Source organism: Dreissena polymorpha, chromosome 2 (assembly GCF_020536995.1).
Source record: "Dreissena polymorpha isolate Duluth1 chromosome 2, UMN_Dpol_1.0, whole genome shotgun sequence".
Lineage (NCBI taxonomy): Eukaryota > Metazoa > Mollusca > Bivalvia > Myida > Dreissenidae > Dreissena > Dreissena polymorpha.
Window position 1 is genome coordinate 58,081,612 of NC_068356.1, and position 19,924 is coordinate 58,101,535.

At 39.6% G+C, this 19,924-nt stretch overlaps 1 protein-coding gene across 5 annotated transcripts; it reads left to right on the top strand.

Moving 5' to 3' along the window:
* Positions 1-10,704: 10,704 nt before the first annotated feature.
* On the top strand, positions 10,705-19,551 carry LOC127867175 (zinc finger protein 675-like). Of its 5 annotated transcripts, none has more exons than XR_008043344.1 (4): positions 10,705-10,799; positions 12,819-12,928; positions 15,582-18,505; positions 18,796-19,551. XR_008043344.1 is itself a non-coding variant. In XM_052408223.1 (3 exons), the coding sequence occupies exons 2-3, from the start codon at positions 12,848-12,850 to the stop codon at positions 16,449-16,451; spliced, it is 951 nt and encodes a 316-aa protein (XP_052264183.1). In that variant the 5' UTR covers positions 10,705-10,799; positions 12,819-12,847; the 3' UTR covers positions 16,452-19,551. The 5 variants fall into 5 exon arrangements, 3 of the variants coding, with proteins under 3 accessions (XP_052264183.1, XP_052264184.1, XP_052264185.1); XR_008043343.1 differs by having other exon boundaries at positions 15,582-18,176; positions 18,505-19,551; XM_052408223.1 differs by having other exon boundaries at positions 15,582-19,551.
* Positions 19,552-19,924: the final 373 nt, after the last annotated feature.

Consider the following 19,924-nt stretch of genomic DNA (forward strand, 5'->3'; position numbering starts at 1 on the left):
GGGCCTTTCAGGCCCTCTTGTTTCAAGATCGTAGACGAGTTATTGAAGAAAAACCTTAAACAAATATGGTGCCTTCTAATGAGGCGTTCGAAAAATTGGATGTACGCATATCATTTTCTCTTATAATGCACAGTTTTTACGCATGTGTTCAGTAAAATATAACTAAAGTAACGATTATTTCATTTTCCAAACACCGTTTGAAATCTGATAATTAATTGCAAAAAAGTTCAACCACCCTTTTTGGGACTGACATGATATTTGTATATCCATTTCCTCGAACGTCACAAGTAGAAAACAGATTTGTAGAAGGTGTTCCTTCAATAACTTTTTTACTCCGACGTAGACGATCTTGAAACAAAATTCAGAGGGAAGCGGAAACACTGTAGAACCGAAACACTGTAGAACCGAAAGGGCGTATTCATTAAAAAGAAACATAAATATAAAGTAGCCTACCGAGTGAAAATATTCTCTACTCCTTCACGAAAAACACTAAAACGACTCCATCTTTGATGTAGCTTCCAACTTACCTCACCTAAATGCCTGTAAACCCTCAAATTCAACTCAGCGACCGACCGATAACATGAGCAAGTACTGCACGAAACAATTCTTTTATTCAAAATCAGTCAGATATTCAATGATTTTTTTGAGTCGTTTCCCTTTGACTGAAATGCGGTTAAACGGGATCTGATTTTTATGTCCCCCACCACTATAGTGGGGGACATATGGTTTTTGTCCTTTCTGTTGGTTTGTTGCTTTGTGCGTTTGTTTGTTTGTTTGCCCCAACTTTAACATTTGCAATAACTTTTGCAATATTGAAGATAGAAACTTGTTATTTGGCATGCATGTGTATCTCCTGGAGCTGCACATTTTGAAAAGGTCAATGTCGTCATTCAAGGTCAAAGGTCAAATATAAAGCTTCAAAGCGGCGCAAAAGGGGACATAGTGTTTCTGACAAACACATATCTTGTTTAAATATACTTTTCAGACACACACGAGGACACGCTACTTTTGGCCTTCAATTGTTCCTTTTTTATCCATACTTTTTCTACATTTCTTACCTATTTATTTCCTTCATACTTTATTCTATTTTTGCTATTAAACCTCGAAATATTTCTACTTTTTGCTAGATATTTTTTAATTTGATTTTATGATTTTATTGTTATTGGATTTTCATCATGTAAAAGCTGTAAATGCTGTACAAACTGGTCAGTTTTTAATGAGGAAAAGTGTGTGAAGCAGATACAACTCCAGAAGCATCCAGAAACAGTTAATAATATAAGTAACCCAATCACAAAGGGATTCTCTTCTCTTTGGGAATATGCCATAGCCTATTGATTTTGGGAAGAAATCTCGCTTAAATAGCTTATGTTGAAATGAAAAAGTTTTATTTACATGAAAACTTAATGATTCTGAAGAAAGTTTTTATAGGATTGAGGCCTTATGTGATACAAGTTTAATCAGCATCTGTTATTTAAGGTAGAAAAACCTAAATGATGCACTGCTGACTGCTGAGGTCATTTTCTAAAATAATAACTATAAAAAATATTATAAGCAATAAATATATGAAAGCGAAACTTCAGCTGCTGGAGCAGTATCGAATTCTTATTATATACAATTACCGTAGTTGGTCCTTTATTTAAGGCAAGGGAACGATTGCCTAAACAGTACAAAACAGCACAATACAAAACGCTGTGGTCACCGGACTGCACAGGCCAATCTGACACGACACTTGACGCAAATGCATTAATCCTCCTTTTCACAGAGCGAGGCTAATACGTGCATGAATGTGTTCAAGCCTCAGTCTTTTTGCAAGCTTGAATATTTTTTGTTGCCTTGAATACTTTTGCATGGCCGTTAATTACGGGCGCCACCTCTTTTTTGAGATACTTTTTGAGCCAATTATACTTCCGAGGTTGCGCTCAGGCCCGGATGTTTTGATGTAAAACCTACTTACCCTGTAAATTGTCCATTAAAGTTCAATACATACGGGCCTGAACGCCTCCTCGAAAGTTGGATTGGCTTATTTATGTGTGCATCTCAAAAACGAGGTGATTAACGGCCGTGGTTTTGGTTCGTCTTTACATGAAACAATTTAACTAATGAATCCTTTTCGGTGGCCACCGAACATCGATGACAAGAAAATGTAACGCACAAATTACTAGTAAGGATTGCACATTTCATCATCTGGTACTCAATTCTGTTGTGGGCTGAAGAGAGTAATTCATCCACGGGTAGGGACGGTCACTCTTTCAAATTGTCCATTCTGCTATTCTTCTGACGGCCTCGACGGCTACCTACCTCGAGCGTACCGTAGAGAACAATGTTGCACAAAGACTCGTGTCTGGTAAAGTGTTCAAACATTGGCACCTTTCGTCGTTTGACGGTCGCCAGTAGGGGCTTATGTGGGTAACTAGAGTTGCTGTCACGTTTCAGACGCTTGATGGTCTTGTGCTCCGTGAAGGAGATGCGGAGCAGTCTTCGGAGACACTTGTGTCCGCATGAAGCGTCCAAGTCTTGCAGTCGTAGAGTAAAATGGAAACCACGAGTGACTTGTAGAGCCTATACTTGGTGGGGAAGCTGATGGACCTAAACGATACTGGTAACATCCGTGGACAGGGTTGCTCCAAAGTACTTGAATGAAGTTGAAGCTGTTCACCTCTTCCAGCTTATCGCTTTTCATGATGATGTCTTCACTGGTGTTGTTTGTGCTGGTCACGATGTTTTTCGATCTATGTGCTGATCTTCATCCCGTATTTTTATGCTCTTTCATAGAGTTTGTTGGTGAGGTCTTGGAGTTCACTGATGGTGCCAAATATGTGTAAATGTCATCAGCGAATGTCAAATGGGAGATCGTTCTGCCACCAATGCAGATAGAGCTGTGGTGGTCATGAGGGGTATACTGCATACTCAATGGGAGAACATTCAGCCACCAATGCAGATAGAGCTGTGGTGATCATGAGGGGTATCCTGCATACTCGATGAAAAGATTAAACACGACGAGAGAAAGCCGACATACCTGACTTAGGCCAACTGATGAACTTAAAAAAATATCCTTCTGTCTATTGAGAAGTACTGCTTTGCTGGCGTTTCCGAAGAGTTCGTGTGTGACTTGAACCAGCCCTTCGTCACGGTTAAATTCTCTCAGAATGGAATGGAAAGAAGTCGAAAACTTTCCTGAAGGCAATGAAGTTGTGGAAAAGCTTTGATGGTGCAGGTGTTTCTTAGTGATGACTCGGAAATTGAAGATATGTTCCACTGTGCCCTCCAAGCTTTGAAATGCCTGTTCATCTGCCATAAGTTCCTCAAACTCCTACTTTCCGATCGGTTGAGGATGATAAGAAGCATGATTTTGCTGGTATGGCTAATGAGAGGGATTGTGCGGTAATTATCGCATGGGTTTATGTTTCCCGTTTTTTGGTATGGGGGTGACCAGAGACTGGGTCCACTCCTTGTGCGATTCTTCTACTCCTAGATCTTCTGATAAACTACATTCATTGCCTTTCCTCCGTGCTTCATCAGCATAAAAGGAACATTGTCAGCTCCAGAAGATTTGTCTGCCTTTCGACTGCGCACTGCCTCCTCTGCCTTAGGTACGGACGGCCTTTCATCGTCCGCTTCTGGACTGGGATCGTTCTAAAGGAGACCGGGGTATCTATATCTTTATCTGAGGAGGGTATCTATAGAGGTCGCTGCTGTATTAAAACGTGTGTGGTGCCCCTAATTAAAAAAGTTTAGCCTACACCAACGTCTGCGTGTGTGTATTTCTACTTTATAAGGTGTATCTGCGTTAGAGTCTGCATTATGTATGGATCTGGGGCGTGTCCCAGCACTCCTAAAAAATTTAGCTACTTACCAAAGTTGGAAAAAATTTTAAATTATAGCTGCAATTTCAATATTTTTCGTCGTCACTGAAAGATTTTCAATTTTGGTGTGGTCTTGCGTTGTTGATTTGTTGTTGTTTTTTATTAGGGTGGGGGAAGAGAACACGGAGGAATCCCCACCTTTCCGGTATGGACACATTGGGTTCCTCTTATCTGACCGTTATTGCTACGAGTATTCAGTATGGGCGGAATCCCAAGTCATATACAAGAATGAAGTAAGCACATGCGCGCTGAGCTTATCGGCTTGCTGTTTAAAAACGATTCATCGCACACAAAATCGAAAAAAAAAAGCAACAAAAGCCTGGTGCCAGCTATTTCTCTCGACATTAATCAATCTTGGCGATCACACTGAATGATGGAAGAACCTAAGAAGTATTCCTCTAGGAATTTTCGGATGGTTAAATCTGGCTCATTCGGCCCCAATCCCAGACTTTTTCGGCCCCATTTTTAATTTGAATAGATCGGTGCAAACATTTGGTCGATATTCATGACTAGGGGATATTGTTTATTACAGTTTTATATTATTGTTATTTATGTCTTTTCGAGTACAACACTTAAAATTGGTTATGTATTATCGATATCTATATTTTACTAATATATTGAATACACACTGATTTCGTTTATTTGTTCACTGTTTTCGGGTGTACTTTTTACTGTCACACTTTACGTGTCCGCTCTCTAATTCAAATAGTTTTCATCCGATCTTTACGAAACTTGTTCAGAAGTTGTATCTAGACAATATCTAGGTCAAGTTCGAATATGATTCATGTCGGGTCAAAAACTAGGTCACGGGGTCGAAAAAACAAATCCAAGGGAAGTAATAAGCTATAAATGGACATAATTATCTCACCTGCCTAATTATATATTTTTATTAAATAAATCAAAGCGGCGCAGTAGGCGGCATTGTGTTTCTGACAAACACATGTGGTAAAAGGTCAAGGTCATCTTTTAAGGTCTAAGGTCAAAAATACAAATCCAAAGGAAGTAATAGGCTTTAAAGGGAGATAATTATTCAATATTGAACATAGCAACTTGATATTTGGCATGCACGTGTATATCATGGTGATGCACATTTTGAGTGGTGAATCTACAGTCAAGGTAGTGGCTTTTAAATATTTGCTAATCAAAATAGAGATTTGTTAGAGATAATTATTTTCAAGGGAAGTAATTTATGTAATTATAAATCTCAGATTATATATTTCCTTACCAAGAATTTAAGTTCTTTTCACAGTTACTGTACATATTTTTTTTTTATTATTTATAACTCAACTGATTGATTTTTCAAAGTTTTTTTTAAATGATATATTTATCATTTGTTTCCTGAACTAATTTGTGAATGGTAGGGTTCATTACATACCTGTGTACTTATGTCCATATATACATGATGAACTCTGGCTATGATCTCTTTGATAAACCACAGGCCTTGGTTGTCAGTGATGTTTGACTTGGTTATTTTTGACTGTACAGACCCCCCCCCCCGGTTGGATTGGACAAAATCCAAGGGAAGTTATAAGCTTTAAAGGGAGATGATTTATATACCTACCAAATTATGAATAGAAATTTTATTTCAAACCGGCGCAGTAGGGAGCATTGTGTTTCTGACGAACACATCTCTTGTTATGCCCCCCTTTGAAGAAGAGGGGGTATATTGCTTTGCACATGTCGGTCCGTCCACCAGGTGGTTGTCAGACGATAACTCAAGAACGCTTGGGCCTAGGATCATGAAACTTCATAGGTACATTGATCATGACTCGCTGATGACCCCTATCGATTTTGAGGTCACTAGGTCAAAGGTCAAGGTCACGGTGACCAGAAATAGTAAAATGTTTTTTAATGATAACTCAAGAACGCATACGCCTAGGATCATGAAACTTCATGGATAGATTGATCATTACTTGCAGATGACCCCTATTGATTTTGAGGTCACTATGTCAAAGGTCAAGGTCACGGTGACTCGAAATAGTAAAATGGTTTCCGGATGATAACTCAAGAACGCATACGCCTAGGATCATGAAACTTCATGGGTAGATTGATCATGACTCGCAGATGACCCCTATTGATTTTGAGGTCACTAGGTAAAAGGTCAAGTTCACGGTGACTCGAAATAGTAAAATGGTTTCAGGATGATAAATGAAGAACGCTTATTCCTAGGATCATGAAACTTTATAGGTAGATTGATCAGGACTTGCAGATGACCCCTATTGATTTTGAGGTCACAAGGTCAAAGGTCAAGGTCACAGTGACCCGAAATAGTAAAATGATTTTCGGATGATAACTCAATAAGCTTTTAATTTAATAAAGGATTGGTATTGGGTTACTTCTCTATGCACATTGCACTAAATATTGTAATGTAACGGGTTATAATGGGGATATTTCAGTAAAATGTATATGCAATGTATTTTATTATTATGAGTTTATTTTATGAAAGGATAATAGGTATATTTCAGTAATATGTAACAAACAGAAAAATATAAGAATCGTGACTCGCAAAATGCATATAAACAATTAGTAGGTACATTAAGCGGGAAGAAGCGACATTCCGATGCGTTTTCCAGGTGTGAATACAAATTGGAGATGTCAAATTAAATGGAGACCCGCGAGTACAGAAGCGTAAAGTCCGGTGGGACGATATGTCATCTGTCCATGAACGCCAAGATGCACACGTTTGACGCCCATTACTTGATGACAGGCGTGGGTCACGAATTAGGCGAGTACGTAACGAATTTGGTATAAATACCTCGTCAAAATATGCAGAGTGGAGACCATTCGGGGAGTCGGCGGTTAGAGATTTGTCACGTCTTCTTGACGTGGTGGCCATGTTGGCCGCCGCGCTGTAAAATTGCATTTCATAAACATTAGTAAGCGTTGTGTTAGAAAATATTCAACAGAAATAAATCTCGATGAAAACAGAAATGAACTTTAGTTGTTACTGTGTGTTATCAACGAACAACGTGTAATTACGTGACAATATGTTTGACTAAACGGCCCCAAAGCTGGTTACCGCCCTCAACCACCACTTTCTTCATACCCCACCTCATTGTCGACGTGTCATCCAAGATGGCAGCCACCATGACGAAAACCGGAAACACATTTTTCCTCGAACTTCTTATATTTACATTATCAGCGAAACAACCACTAATTGAGTGCTTCACCTCCATGACGGCAGCCTCACTTAATATCTCACATGTGAAAGGTTTTACCTTTGCCGAACGCCGAAATTTACCGTCGAGACGAGACCGGATATGGCACTTCAGGCAAGGTAGATGTCTATTCATCCTACTGCTGCTCCTCGCTGGTGATGTTGAAAGTAACCCTGGCCCAGGAAAGCATCAATCTGCCCATGTGGTCTCTGCGATTACCCTGTCACCTGGTCACAATTAGGCGTTTGCTGCGATAACTGCGGCGTATGGTTTCACAAATCCTGCGAAGAGATACCATCGGGAAACATGTCCCACCTAAACAAATCTAGTGTTGTATGCAATTGTTTACAGATGCAACAGCATCAACATCGATAGTTTCACCTTCAATAGCTTTAAACTTTATACCTCTAACGTCTTTACACCCTTACTCGATACAGATACCTCCTTTGTCTTAGTTACGTCATCCTGCTTCAGTACATTACACTCCAGCCGCCCTCATCCACACACAACAGGAAAAAAGTTTTTCAAAAAACAGAACCTCGTTCACAAACAGGTCACATGGTTACTCCAGCCAACAGCATACCACCAAACATGCAACTGATCGTAACAAGACAAACCTACGTTTACTGGCCGTTCATTGTTGCGGACTACGTACCAACAGATCATAATTCATAGCAGCACTAGCCTTTATCAAGCCAGACCTAATATGTGGCACATAGTCCTGACTGCGCGGAGTAAAACCAGGTGCTGATCCGGATAAAAATGCTATCCTGTCGAGCGAAGTGTTCCCGCCAAACCTGACTGTACACCAGAACGACAGAACATCATCCGTGGGAGGAGGAGTATTTACTGCTGCGAGTGCCAACATCATGATGGACGCCCAACCATATCTCACCACTGATTGTGAAATAGTCTGGTCCAAAGTACAAACCTGGAAGGGAAAGGACTAATACTTATGTTCCTTCTCCATGCCTCGTCGCAAATCAACATCATCCATAAACTAGACGAATCTATCCGCCAACTAACATCAACTGCTAAAGAAAAGTACATCATCTTAGCCGACGACTTTAACTGACCAGATATTGACTGGCCCAACCTGATTGTAAAAAAGGAGCCTTTGATAGAAATATCCAACAAGCCTTGGTAGACCTATCCAAAGAACATCGCCTCACCCAAGTCCACGACCAACCTACTAGGAACAACAACATTCTCGACCTCGTATTCACTAATAAATCATCTCTAGTTAAAACATCATCATCAGTCCCAGGTATAAGCGACCATGCCATGGTGGTTACTGACATAGATATCATCCCCCAGAAGATTAAACAAAAGCCTAGAAAGATTTTTATCTTCTCCAAAGCAAACTGGGGTAGAATCAACGAGGACACGAAACATCTCTCAGCCACAGTCGTTACTGAAGCAGAAAGCCAAGATTCAACCATTCAGTCACTATGGGGCACTCTAAAAGCAGGCATTGAAAAGTCAATAATCACGTACCATCTAAAATGAGCAAGAAGCATAAGTCTCTACAATGGCTTAACAAAAACCTGAAAAGGATGATCAGACATAAATCAAGACTCTACAAACACGCTAAAAAGAGTAAACAATGGAACACCTTCAATTCCTTCCAAAAAGAATGTAAAAAGGCATTTAAGAAGGCCGAAATCGACCACATCAACAACACAATACAAAAAGGCCTCAATGTAAAGAACACCAAACCCTTCTGGAGTTACGTAAAATCCCGCAGACAAGATGGCTCCGGCGTTGCTCCCCTGAAAGATGGATGGACTTGTGAGCGACAGTAAGAAGAAAGCCCAGCTGCTAATTGACCAGTTTAAATCTGCGTTCACCAAGGATACAGGGGATGCACATCTTCCAGACACAACAAAGAGATGTCGTTCACAAATACCCCCACTCAGTATCACCACAATAGGCGTTGAGAAGCTCCTCCGTAAAATCAACCCTGCCAAAGCTCAAGGACCAGACATGATACCAGTATTGAAGACCTGCGCTTGCCAGTTAGCACCTGCTTTATCAAAAATATTCCAAATATCCATAGACTCTGGTAAACTCCCTCGAGATTGGAAAGACGCTTTCGTTTCACCTGTTTTCAAGAAAGGCGACGCCCACTTAGCCGAAAATTATAGACCCGTCTCCCTAACCTGTGTAACATGCAAGCTTCTAGAACATATCATTTGCAAACATATCCTAAACCATCTGGAAAATAACAACATCTTAACTAAACTTAACCATTGTTTCCGAACCGGATTCTCATGTGAAACACAACTACTGACCACTGCCCATGAACTTCTCTCCAACTATGACTCTGGCACGCAGATAGATATGGCTATCCTGGATTTCAGCATGGCCTTCGATACGGTCCCGCATAAAAAGCTCCTGCATACACTGAAGCAGTATGACGTCACTGGTAGCATAAACCACTGGCTCGAGGACTTCCTTACAGACAGGAGCATGAATGTTGTTGTGCAGGGAGAGAATCAAACCCGGTAACAGTCGACTCCGGCGTTCCACAGGGCACAGTCCTTGGCCCTCTGCTATTCCTCTGCCACATTAATGACCTACCCGATTCAGTTAAGTCCTCGGTCCGCCTATTTGCAGATGACTGTTTACTTTACCGACCCATCAGAGGTCGCCATGACCATGAAATTTTACAACAAGATCTGAACAAACTTGAAACCTGGGCCAACACATGGGGCATGCGATTCAACGCCAAAAAATGCTACATCCTGACCATAAACCTGAAAACCTCAAAATTTTACCAACTCGAAAACCACATCCTTCAACAAGTCCCAGAAAACCCATACCTCGGAGTGACAATATCAGAAGACCTAACTTGGAGCTCACACATAAATAAGATCACCAAAAAAGCAAATTCTACACTTGGCTTCCTAAGACGCAACCTGAAACACTGCCCCGATTTCTGCCGTAAAACAGCATACTTTGCCTTAATTAGAACTACTCTAGAATATAGCTCCATTTTCTGGGATCCACTCCTTCAAAAAGACATTGATAAAATTGAAAAGATCCAAAAACAATCGGCGAGGTTCATAACTGGCGACTACCAAAACACCAGGCTGCGTGACAGATATGCTGAAGAGTATGAAAATCCCACCTCTCCAGGAAAGAAGGAAGGCAAACAGATTGATCTTCTTCTTCAAGGTGGTTGAGGGGCTGGTGCCAGCAATGCCTAGCCAAGATTTCCTAACCCCAGTCCGGCAATCCAAGCGTAGAATTACCCCTAAACATTTCAAAGACTTCAAAGCAAACAATATCGTTGAACAATACTCAGTTAAAAACTCTTTAAGTGTTTCACACCAATCCAGTGCAAAACTCAACTATATAGAAACTCATTTTTCCCTAAGACATTAATTGAATGGAACAATCTTGATAAAAGTGTTGTTCGCGCAGACACAGTTGACACGTTCAGATCAACTGTCCTACAGTGGGACTAACCACCCTCTCTCCCGTTGCGCCTACGTCGAAAGGTCCTGCAACGTATATCCAGATCCAGAACCAAACATAGGATAAAGCGATGATTTGGTCTTCATATTCTATGTTTTCATATATATTAACACTGTTTTCGGTTAAATTTTACTGTTTTTGCGAAAACAGTTCTGTTTGTGGTATCTAGTCATACCGGGGCCGAATATGATTGGGACCGAATCGACCTGAATTTTAGGACGGGGCCGAAAAAGCTTGGCCCTGAAATTTAGATACCATGTTTAATCGGGGAACCAATCTCCGCTGATACGAGACGGTAATAAAACTTGTGTGTAAAACTTTTCTATTTTATTATTGTTTAATTTGAGTTGCAATGTTATGAGGTTAAATTTTATATGTATCATGAATAATGCTGGGTCAAGTGTGAGGCTGGGCGCTCAAAAACCGGGTTAAACCCCCAATTCTTGGAATTGACCGTTCTAAGGCGGTGACTTCAGCTTTATTCTTCTATGTCAGTATGCGGTTTGACTAGATACCGAAAACAGTACTGGAGTTTCACTTCTCTATATTGTTTATAGATTGCAGTAAAATAGTATTCTCAATCATGTAGATTGTAAGACATTGTGATTGATTGTTTTGCCAAGTAAAGAGAATTTACCCATCTAACGCATAGAAGTTGTGTTATGGATTGAACGCGTTGACAATCACATGGCCAATTTCTGAATGGAGCTTGTCTTTAACAACATATTGACTGCAAACTTTTAAGGCATTTAAAACATATTCTAGGTTTCAGTTTTAAAATCAAAACATAGATAACTAGAAATGGCGTGGCAGAGGCCGACGCGTATCCCCACGCCGAATGTTTGACCTAGGTGTGCCCCAGGGTTGGTAATGGGGCCATGCATAGCTGAGATTGACCGTATTGTCATAAGAGAAGTTCATCATCAATTAGAAGTGAATTGGTGTAGAAATGAAGAAGTTATAGTAAAAGGCAATTTTGGGTGGGTGTGACATGTGGGCAGGGCGCCCCAGGGTTGGTAATTGTGCCATGCATAGTTGAGATTGACCGTATTGTCATAAGAGAAGTTCAGTATCAATTTGAAGTGAATCGGTGTAGAAATGAAGAAATTATAGTAAAAGGCCATTTTGGGCGGGTGTGGTCTATGTGGGCGGGGCCCCAGGGTTGGTAATGGGGCCATGCATAGTTGAGATTGACCGTATTGTCATAAGAGAGGTTCAGTATCAATTTGAAGTGAATCAGTGTAGAAATGAAGAAATTATAGTAAAAGGCAATTTTGGGTGGGTGTGGTCTATGTGGGCGGGGCGCCCCAGGGTTGGTAATGGGGCCATGCATAGTTGAGATTGACTGTATTGTCATAAGAGAAGTTCAATATCAATTTGAAGTGAATCGGTGTAGAAATGAAGAAATTATAGTAAAGGCAATTTTGGGTGGGTGTGGTCTATGTGGGCGGGGCCCCAGGGTTAGTTATGGGGCCATGCATAGTTGAGATTGACCCTAATGTCATAAGAGAAGTTCAGTATCAATTTGAAGTGAATCCGTGTAGAAATGAAAAAGTTAAAGTAAATGGAATTTTTTGGTGGGTGTGGCCTATGTGGGCGGGCGCCCCAGGGTTGGGATTGGGGCCATGCATAGTTGAGATTGACCCTAATGTCATAACAAAAGTTCAGTATCAATTTGAAGTGAATCCGTGTAGAAATGAAAAAATTATAGTAAATGGAAATTTTTGGTGGGTGTGGCCTATGTGGGCGGGGCGCCCCAGGGTTGGGAATGGGGCCATGCATGGTTGAGATTGACCGTATTGTCATAAGAGAGGTCCAGTATCAATTTGAAGTGAATCGGTGTAGAAATAAAGAAGTAAATGTAAAATAACCTAAAAAAATGAGTGATAATTTCTGACGCGGCCCCACCCCAACCGCTATAACTTTTGACCCAGGGGTCAGATCAAAATTCCAAATAGTGCAGGGTCGCACATATGCTCATAGCTACCATGTGTGTAAGTTTCAAGGTTCTAGTGCTTTTAGTGTAGGAGGAGATAGTGGCCAGGACGGACAGACAGACAGACGGACGGACGGACGGCGGAGATAACCACAATATCCCCACCTTTTTTTCAAAAAGCGTGGGGATAATAAGAAGAAAAATAAAGACTTGCTAATAAGTCTAAGTAACAAAATTAAGTTAATAACACATATGCATATTTGTTTAGAAATAACTCTAAGGTTTTAGTTAAATTTGTGACAAAGGTCTAGTTTCATGTTACTTAAAAAAAGTTGAACATTTGCTCATTTATTATAAATAACTTGTACATATTCCCAGAGCTACAGCAGAGGAACTGCAAGTCTGGTATGGAGATGACTACGCCAGAGAACTTCGCCTTGTCAGAGACAAAAACTTGCTCTTCAGACCTAAATATATCAATGGAGAAGGTCTGTTGTCTGTTTTGACTGGTTATCATGACGTTAAACAAATGATAGCTCGCTCTTTAAAGGGACACGTTTTGTTGTTCTTCATTTTTGTTTATTGCTCATATTAATCATTATAAGTGGTGTTCACATATTTGTTATAAGCATCTTGTCTTTCAATTTGTCCAGGTTATCTACGTTGTAAATCTGTTTTAAGTGAACGAAAATCTTCTTTTCTGTGTTGGGTTCTTTCAGTCAAGTGTTTTTAAGGGACTTGTTCACAATTTTAAAAATAACTGTCATATATTCAAAAAAGAATGTATGCATGTGTTTAACAGGATGCAGAATTAACAGGGGGTTACACACAGGCTTGACAGAATGAAAACAAACTGCTAAAAACTTTATTTTTTAAATATCTCATGTTATTGAAATACATTTTCAAAAATTTCATGCATAAAAGACAGTATTTCTTGCAGTTTATGCCAATGTCTTCAGGAATAAATCCTTGAAAAGGTCTGAAATCTGTGACAAAATTTAACGTTGCGTGCAGCATAACCATGCAGTACACGACAATTTTTTAATAAGAACACAGGCTTATTATATAAAGTAATTCTGATATATTTCACAATGCCATAAGCAGCATAAAAATAAGTCTGTTATGCATTAGTTGAAATTCTTAAGAAAAATTGTTTAAAAAGTTATTTGAAAAAAAAGCACCACTTACTGGTGTGCTTACATCCATTAATGTTGAATTTGGAACCCAACTTATTCACGTGATCCTGCATCCTGTAAGACAAGCAAAATTAATGAGCCATGCTCTGTGAAAAAGGGATTAAATGCATGTGCGTAAAGTGTCGTCCCAGATAAGCATTGCTGTCCGCACAGGCTAATCAGAAAAGACACTTTCTGCAAAAATTTGAGTTTCACTAAGAAGAGACTTCCTTTAAACAAAAAATATCATACAAGCGGAAAGTGTTGTCCCTGATAAGCCTGTGTGAACTACACAGGCTAATCTGTGACGGCACTTTACACACATGCATTAAACCCCCTTTTCACAAAGCATGTCAAATTTAGTTTTCTTTGGCTCACAATTACGAAAGGCTGTTTGGCTCATTTGTAGCGAGTTTGCTTTCGCTTTCAGATGTCCTGGGGTATATTCCCAGGGAAGGAATGTTTGTTATTTTACTTTTTTTCTTGTTTAAGGCTATTATATTTAGTTTAGACTATTAATTACATTCTAGATTTGTTAGTAAACATGTTCTATGACATTTAAAAAAATACAAATATCTGTGAACAAGCCCCTTTCAGATGATCATAAGTTTTATATTGTGAATAGATACAAAAACTAAATAAGGGGTTCAAATTTCATACATAATGATTTTTATGCCCCCCTTCGAAGAAGTGGGGGTATATTGTTTTTCACATGTCGGTTGGTCCGTCCGTGGGTCGGTCCATCCACCAGACGGTTTCCTGATGATTACTCAAGAACGCTTAGGCCTAGGATCATGAAAATTCATAGGTACATTGATCATGACTGGCAGATGACCCCTATTGATTTTCAGGTCACTAGGTCAAAGGTCAAGGTCACAGTGACTCAAAATAGTAAAATGGTTTCCGATGATAACTCAAAAATGCTTAGGCCTTGGATCATGAAACTTCATAGGTACATTGATCATTACTAGCAGATGCCCCCTATTGATTTTCAGGTCACTATGTCAAAGGTCAAGGTCACAGTAACTCAAAATAGTAAATTGGTTTCCGGATGATAACTCAAGAATGCTTAGGCCTAGGATCATGTAATTTCATAGGTACATTAATCATGACTGGCAGATGACTCCTATTGATTTTCAGGTCACTATGTCAAAGGTCAAGGTCACAGTGACTCGAAATAGTAAAATGGTTTCCGGATGATAACTCAAGAATGCTTACGCCTAGGATCATGAAACTTCATAGGTACATTGATCGTGACTGGCAAATGACACCTATTGATTTTCAGGTCACTAGGTCAAAGGTCAAGGTCACAGTGACTCAATACAGTATAATGGTTTCCGGATGATAACTCAAGAATGCTTATGCCTAGGATCATGAAACTTCATAGGTACATTGATCATGACTGGCAAATGACCCCTATTGATTTTCAGGTCACTAGGTCAAAGGTCAAGGTCACAGTGACTCGAAACAGTAAAATGGTTTCCGGATGATAACTCAAGAATGCCTAATCCTAGGATCATGAAACTTCAAAGGAAAATTGACCATGACTGGCAGATGACCCCTATTGATTGTAAGGTCACTAGGTCAAAGGTCAAGGTCACAGTGACTCGTAACAGTTAAATGGTTTCAGGATGATAACTCAAGAATGCTTACGCCTAGTATTATGAAACTTCATATCTAAACAGTAAAATGCTTTTCGGATGATAATTCAAGAATGCTTACACCTAGGATCATACAACTTCATAGGTACATTGATCATGACTGGCAGATGAACCCTACAGATTTTCAGGTCACTAGGTCAAAGGTCAAGGTCATAGTGACAAAAAACGTATTCACTCAATGGCTGCCACTACAACTGACAGCCCATATGGCGAGGCATGCATGTTTTACAAACAGCCCTTGTTAGTATTATTATGTGTATGTTAAAATGTGTCTTGAATAGCATGTTAATAATTTTCTTTTTCAGAAATGTTCTAATGATTGTTCTGCAAGACAGTACAATTGTGAGGTGTGTGGTTATGCATGTAACGAGAATAGTTCCTTGAAGAAACACATGCTGATACATACAGGAGAAAGACCGTACAAGTGTGAGGCGTGTGGTAAAGCATTTTACAAGATTGGTTATTTGAAGAAGCACATGAAGATACATAGAGAGAAACTGAACATATGTGATGTGTGTGGTTATGCATGTATCCGTAGTAGTGACTTGAAGACACACATGATGATACATACAAGAGAGAGACCATACAAGTGTGAGGAGTGTGGTTATGCATGTTACCATAGCAGTATATTTACGATACACCTGAGGATACATACAGGAGAGAGACCATACAAGTGTGAGGTGTGTGGTTATGCATGTAACCAGAGTGGTTCTTTGAAGACACACATGAGGATACATACAGGAGAAAGACCGTACAAGTGTGAGGTGTGTGGTTATGCATGTAACGAAAGTCGTAACTTGAAACAACACATAAGGATACATACAGGAGAGAGACCGTACAAGTGTGAGGTGTGTGGTTATGCATTTAAAAATAGTGGTACCTTGAAGACACACATGAGGATACATACAGGAGAGAGACATTTCAAGTGTGAAATGTGTAGTTATGTCTGCAACCAGAATAGTAACTTGAAGAGACACATTATGATACATACAGGAGAAAGACCGTACAAGTGTGAGGTGTGTGGTTATGCATGTATTGAGAGTGGCACCTTGAAGAAACACATGAAGATTCATAATGGAGAGAGACCGTACAAGTGTGAGGTGTGTGATTATGCATTTAACCATAGTGGTAACTTGAAGACACACATGAGGATACATACAGGAGAGAGACTGTAAAAGACTGTACAAGGTGAGGTGTGTGTTTATGCATGTAACTGGATTGGTCACATGAAGAAACACACTAGTGTGACACAGAATAAAGACTGTACAAGTGTGACGTGTATTATAGTAATGTGGTAAAGCATTTAACCGGAGTGGCACTTCATGGTAAATTGTTTAATCAGTATGATTAAGTATAAATTTAAGCTAATGTGAATTAAAACTCTGTTATATCACACAATTCTCATGGTGAGCTTTTAAGATCGCTGTTTTCTGAAGTTGTTTCACGTCTGTCGTTAAAATTTACCTTGTTAACACTCTACAGGCTACATTTGTTTTCCAAATGTCTTGAAACTTGCGCCGCTGATTAGTTTCAATGATATCTTGGTGGAGTTTGTAACTGGGTCACGTTTGGGGTCAAAAACAAAAGTCACCAGGTCAAATTAAAGAAAAAGCTTGTTTATGTTCACACTCTAGAAGTCACATTTATAGTCAAGTCATCATATCTGAGTCCCAAAATGGTTCCTATTCATTTAAAAAAACATGGCCGCCAAGGGGCAGAGCAGTTTTCCTTATATTACTGTAGAAAAACTCACATTTTAAGTCAAATATTCTAAGTTTATGAAACTTAATTTGAATGTGTTTTCGAATGATATCTCAGCTAAGTTCGAAAATAGTTCAGATGTGTTGAAAAGGAGAATGAGACGGACGAGTAGATATGGCTGGAAAAGGACTGTCCAATCTTCATGAAACTTTGTTAGAACATTTGTCCCAATTAACTTTCCGAGTTTCGGCTGAGTTAGAGCCTGTGTCATGTAGATTAAAAACAAGTTCACTTAGTCAAATTAAAAAAAAAATCTTGTTTAACCTATAGAGGTCAATTGTTTTGTACAGTCTTCCTGAAACTTATTTAAAGCATTTGTTTTAATTATATATCAGCTGAGTTCAAATATAATATTGTGCCTATAGATTAAATATTTATATTTCCAGTGTTGTTTCAGTCAAATTTGGGGGCTGCAATATGACCCCTTCCAGACCGTAAAAAGTATACAATTTCCCCAAATAACTGCCTTGAATTTCAATTTGAAGGTTTCAAAATTATTTTTAATTGAAACATTCAGTTTATCCCAATATCCAGCTTTAATTATGAGTTCAACCATCTCGTAAATAATGTTTATAATTACAAACTCTTGTTTTCTTAAAAACACAATCAATTCCAACTCCATTTCCAATTTTTTATCAAAATGTAGCTTATTCACAAAATAAAAAATACTGGATTCATAACGTACTTTTTTAACTCCACCTCAAAATAGTTAAGGTCATTTGCATCTCAGTTGATCACCTAAGTGCCTATGGCCCTCTTGTTTAAAATAAGTGTTATGTTTGTATATAAGGAAAACATATATATATATATATATATAAAGTGATTTCATCAATGGGTGTTTCATAAATTTCATGTATTGCTTATTATGCATCAAAATGTTGTATTGTATTTAAGCTCCATTTTCTCCAATTTTATAGAGGAACCAAACAATGTTTACCTAATAAATTGAGCATTGTCATGCGAAAATGGGTCTAATGCCATTTTCCACCAGCATACATGTGGCTCCAGACCAGGATCTACCCAGTCAGGCAAGGTATCGTGGTCTCTTTAATGACAGGGTCACTACTGACTAAACTGGGCCTATGAGAAGGCTTGTCTGGAGCTACGCTGGCCACATATAGCTTAACTTTAGCTGAAGGGTAGCTCCTGACTAAACTGGGCCTGTGAGAAGGCTTGTCATGGTAGCTACTGACTAAACTGGGCCTATGAGAAGGCTTGTCTGGAGCTACGCTGGCCACATATAGCTTAACTTTAGCTGAAGGGTAGCTCCTGACTAAACTGGGCCTGTGAGAAGGCTTGTCATGGTAGCTACTGACTAAACTGGGCCTATGAGAAGGCTTGTCTGGAGCTACGCTGGCCACATATAGCTTAACTTTAGCTGACAGGGTAGCTACTGACTAAACTGGGCCTGTGAGAAGGCTTGTCTGGAGCTACGCTGGCCACATATAGCTTAACTTTAGCTGACAGGGTAGCTCCTGACTCAACTGGGCCTATGAGAAGGCTTGTCATGGTAGCTCCTGACTAAACTGGGCCTGTGAGAAGGCTTGTCATGGTAGCTCATGACTAAACTGGGCCTGTGAGAAGGCTTGTCTGAAGCTATGCTGGCCACACATAGCTTAACTTTAGCTGACATGGTAGCTCCTGACTAAACTGGGCGTGTGAGAAGGCTTGTCTGGAGCTACGCTAGCCACACATAGCTTAACTTTAGCTAACAGGGTAGTTCCTGACTAAACTGGGCCTATGAGAAGGCTTGTCAAGGTAGCTCCTGACTTAACTGGGCCTATGAGAAGGCTTGTCTGGAGCTACGCTGGCCACATATAGCTTAACTTTAGCTGACAGGGTAGCTCCTGACTAAACTGGGCCTATGAGAAGGCTTGTCTGGAGCTACACTGGCCACACATAGCTTAACTTTAGCTGACAGTGTAGCTTCTGACTAAACTGGGCCTATGAGAAGGCTTGTCTGGAGCTACACTGGCCTCACAAAGCTTAACTTTAGCTGACAGGGTAGTTCCTGACTAAACTGGGCCTATGAGAAGGCTTGTCTGGAGCTACGCTGGCCACATATAGCTTAACTTTAGCTGACAGGGTAGCTCCTGACTAAACTGGGCCTGTGAGAAGGATTGTCAAGGTAGCTCCTGACTAAACTGGGCCTGTGAGAAGGCTTGTCAAGGTAGCTCCTGACTAAACTGGGCATATGAGAAGGCTTGTCTGGAGCTACGCTGACCACATAGAGCTTAAGACCCGTTTTCTCATGACGCCGCTCATTTTAACTAGAAAATGCGTTCAATTAGCTGTAAATGTAATCTACTAGGTGCTTTTAGTGTTGCACGTGTGTTAGGAGTGTTTTAAAAATGTTCAAGTTCTGACTGTTAGTAAGAAATGTTATCATCTTGAACTATGTAAAATGTTTTAGTATTGGTATAATGTTTGTTATTTTATTTTTTCCTATGTTATTGTTGTTTGTTCCTAAAATGAAAAATGTTCTTAAAGCTTAATAAAAGCTTAGTAAAACCATTTCATTGTTTACTTACATTGTTGTATTATTTTTGCTATTAAGCACAACAACGCATGGTTTGCCTTTGTAATCGTGTTTTATTTATCAGCCATTATTCATCATCAACATTTGCCGTGTGAACACTGAAGACGCCACATATTGTTCCGAATTTTCATCTTTTGTCGGAATCATATCTGTGACAAATTGGAAACTGATTATTATGGGTTCAAAGACAAGGTCAAACTAAAGAAAACGGATGTGACCACTCTTACATCACAGAGTTATTGCCTAATTTTTATGAATCTTAATTATCAGGGAGCCGTTTCATAAGTGATCGTACAATTTTAACTTACGAGAGAATTTTGTAATAATAATAGGTAGACGAACTAGCTC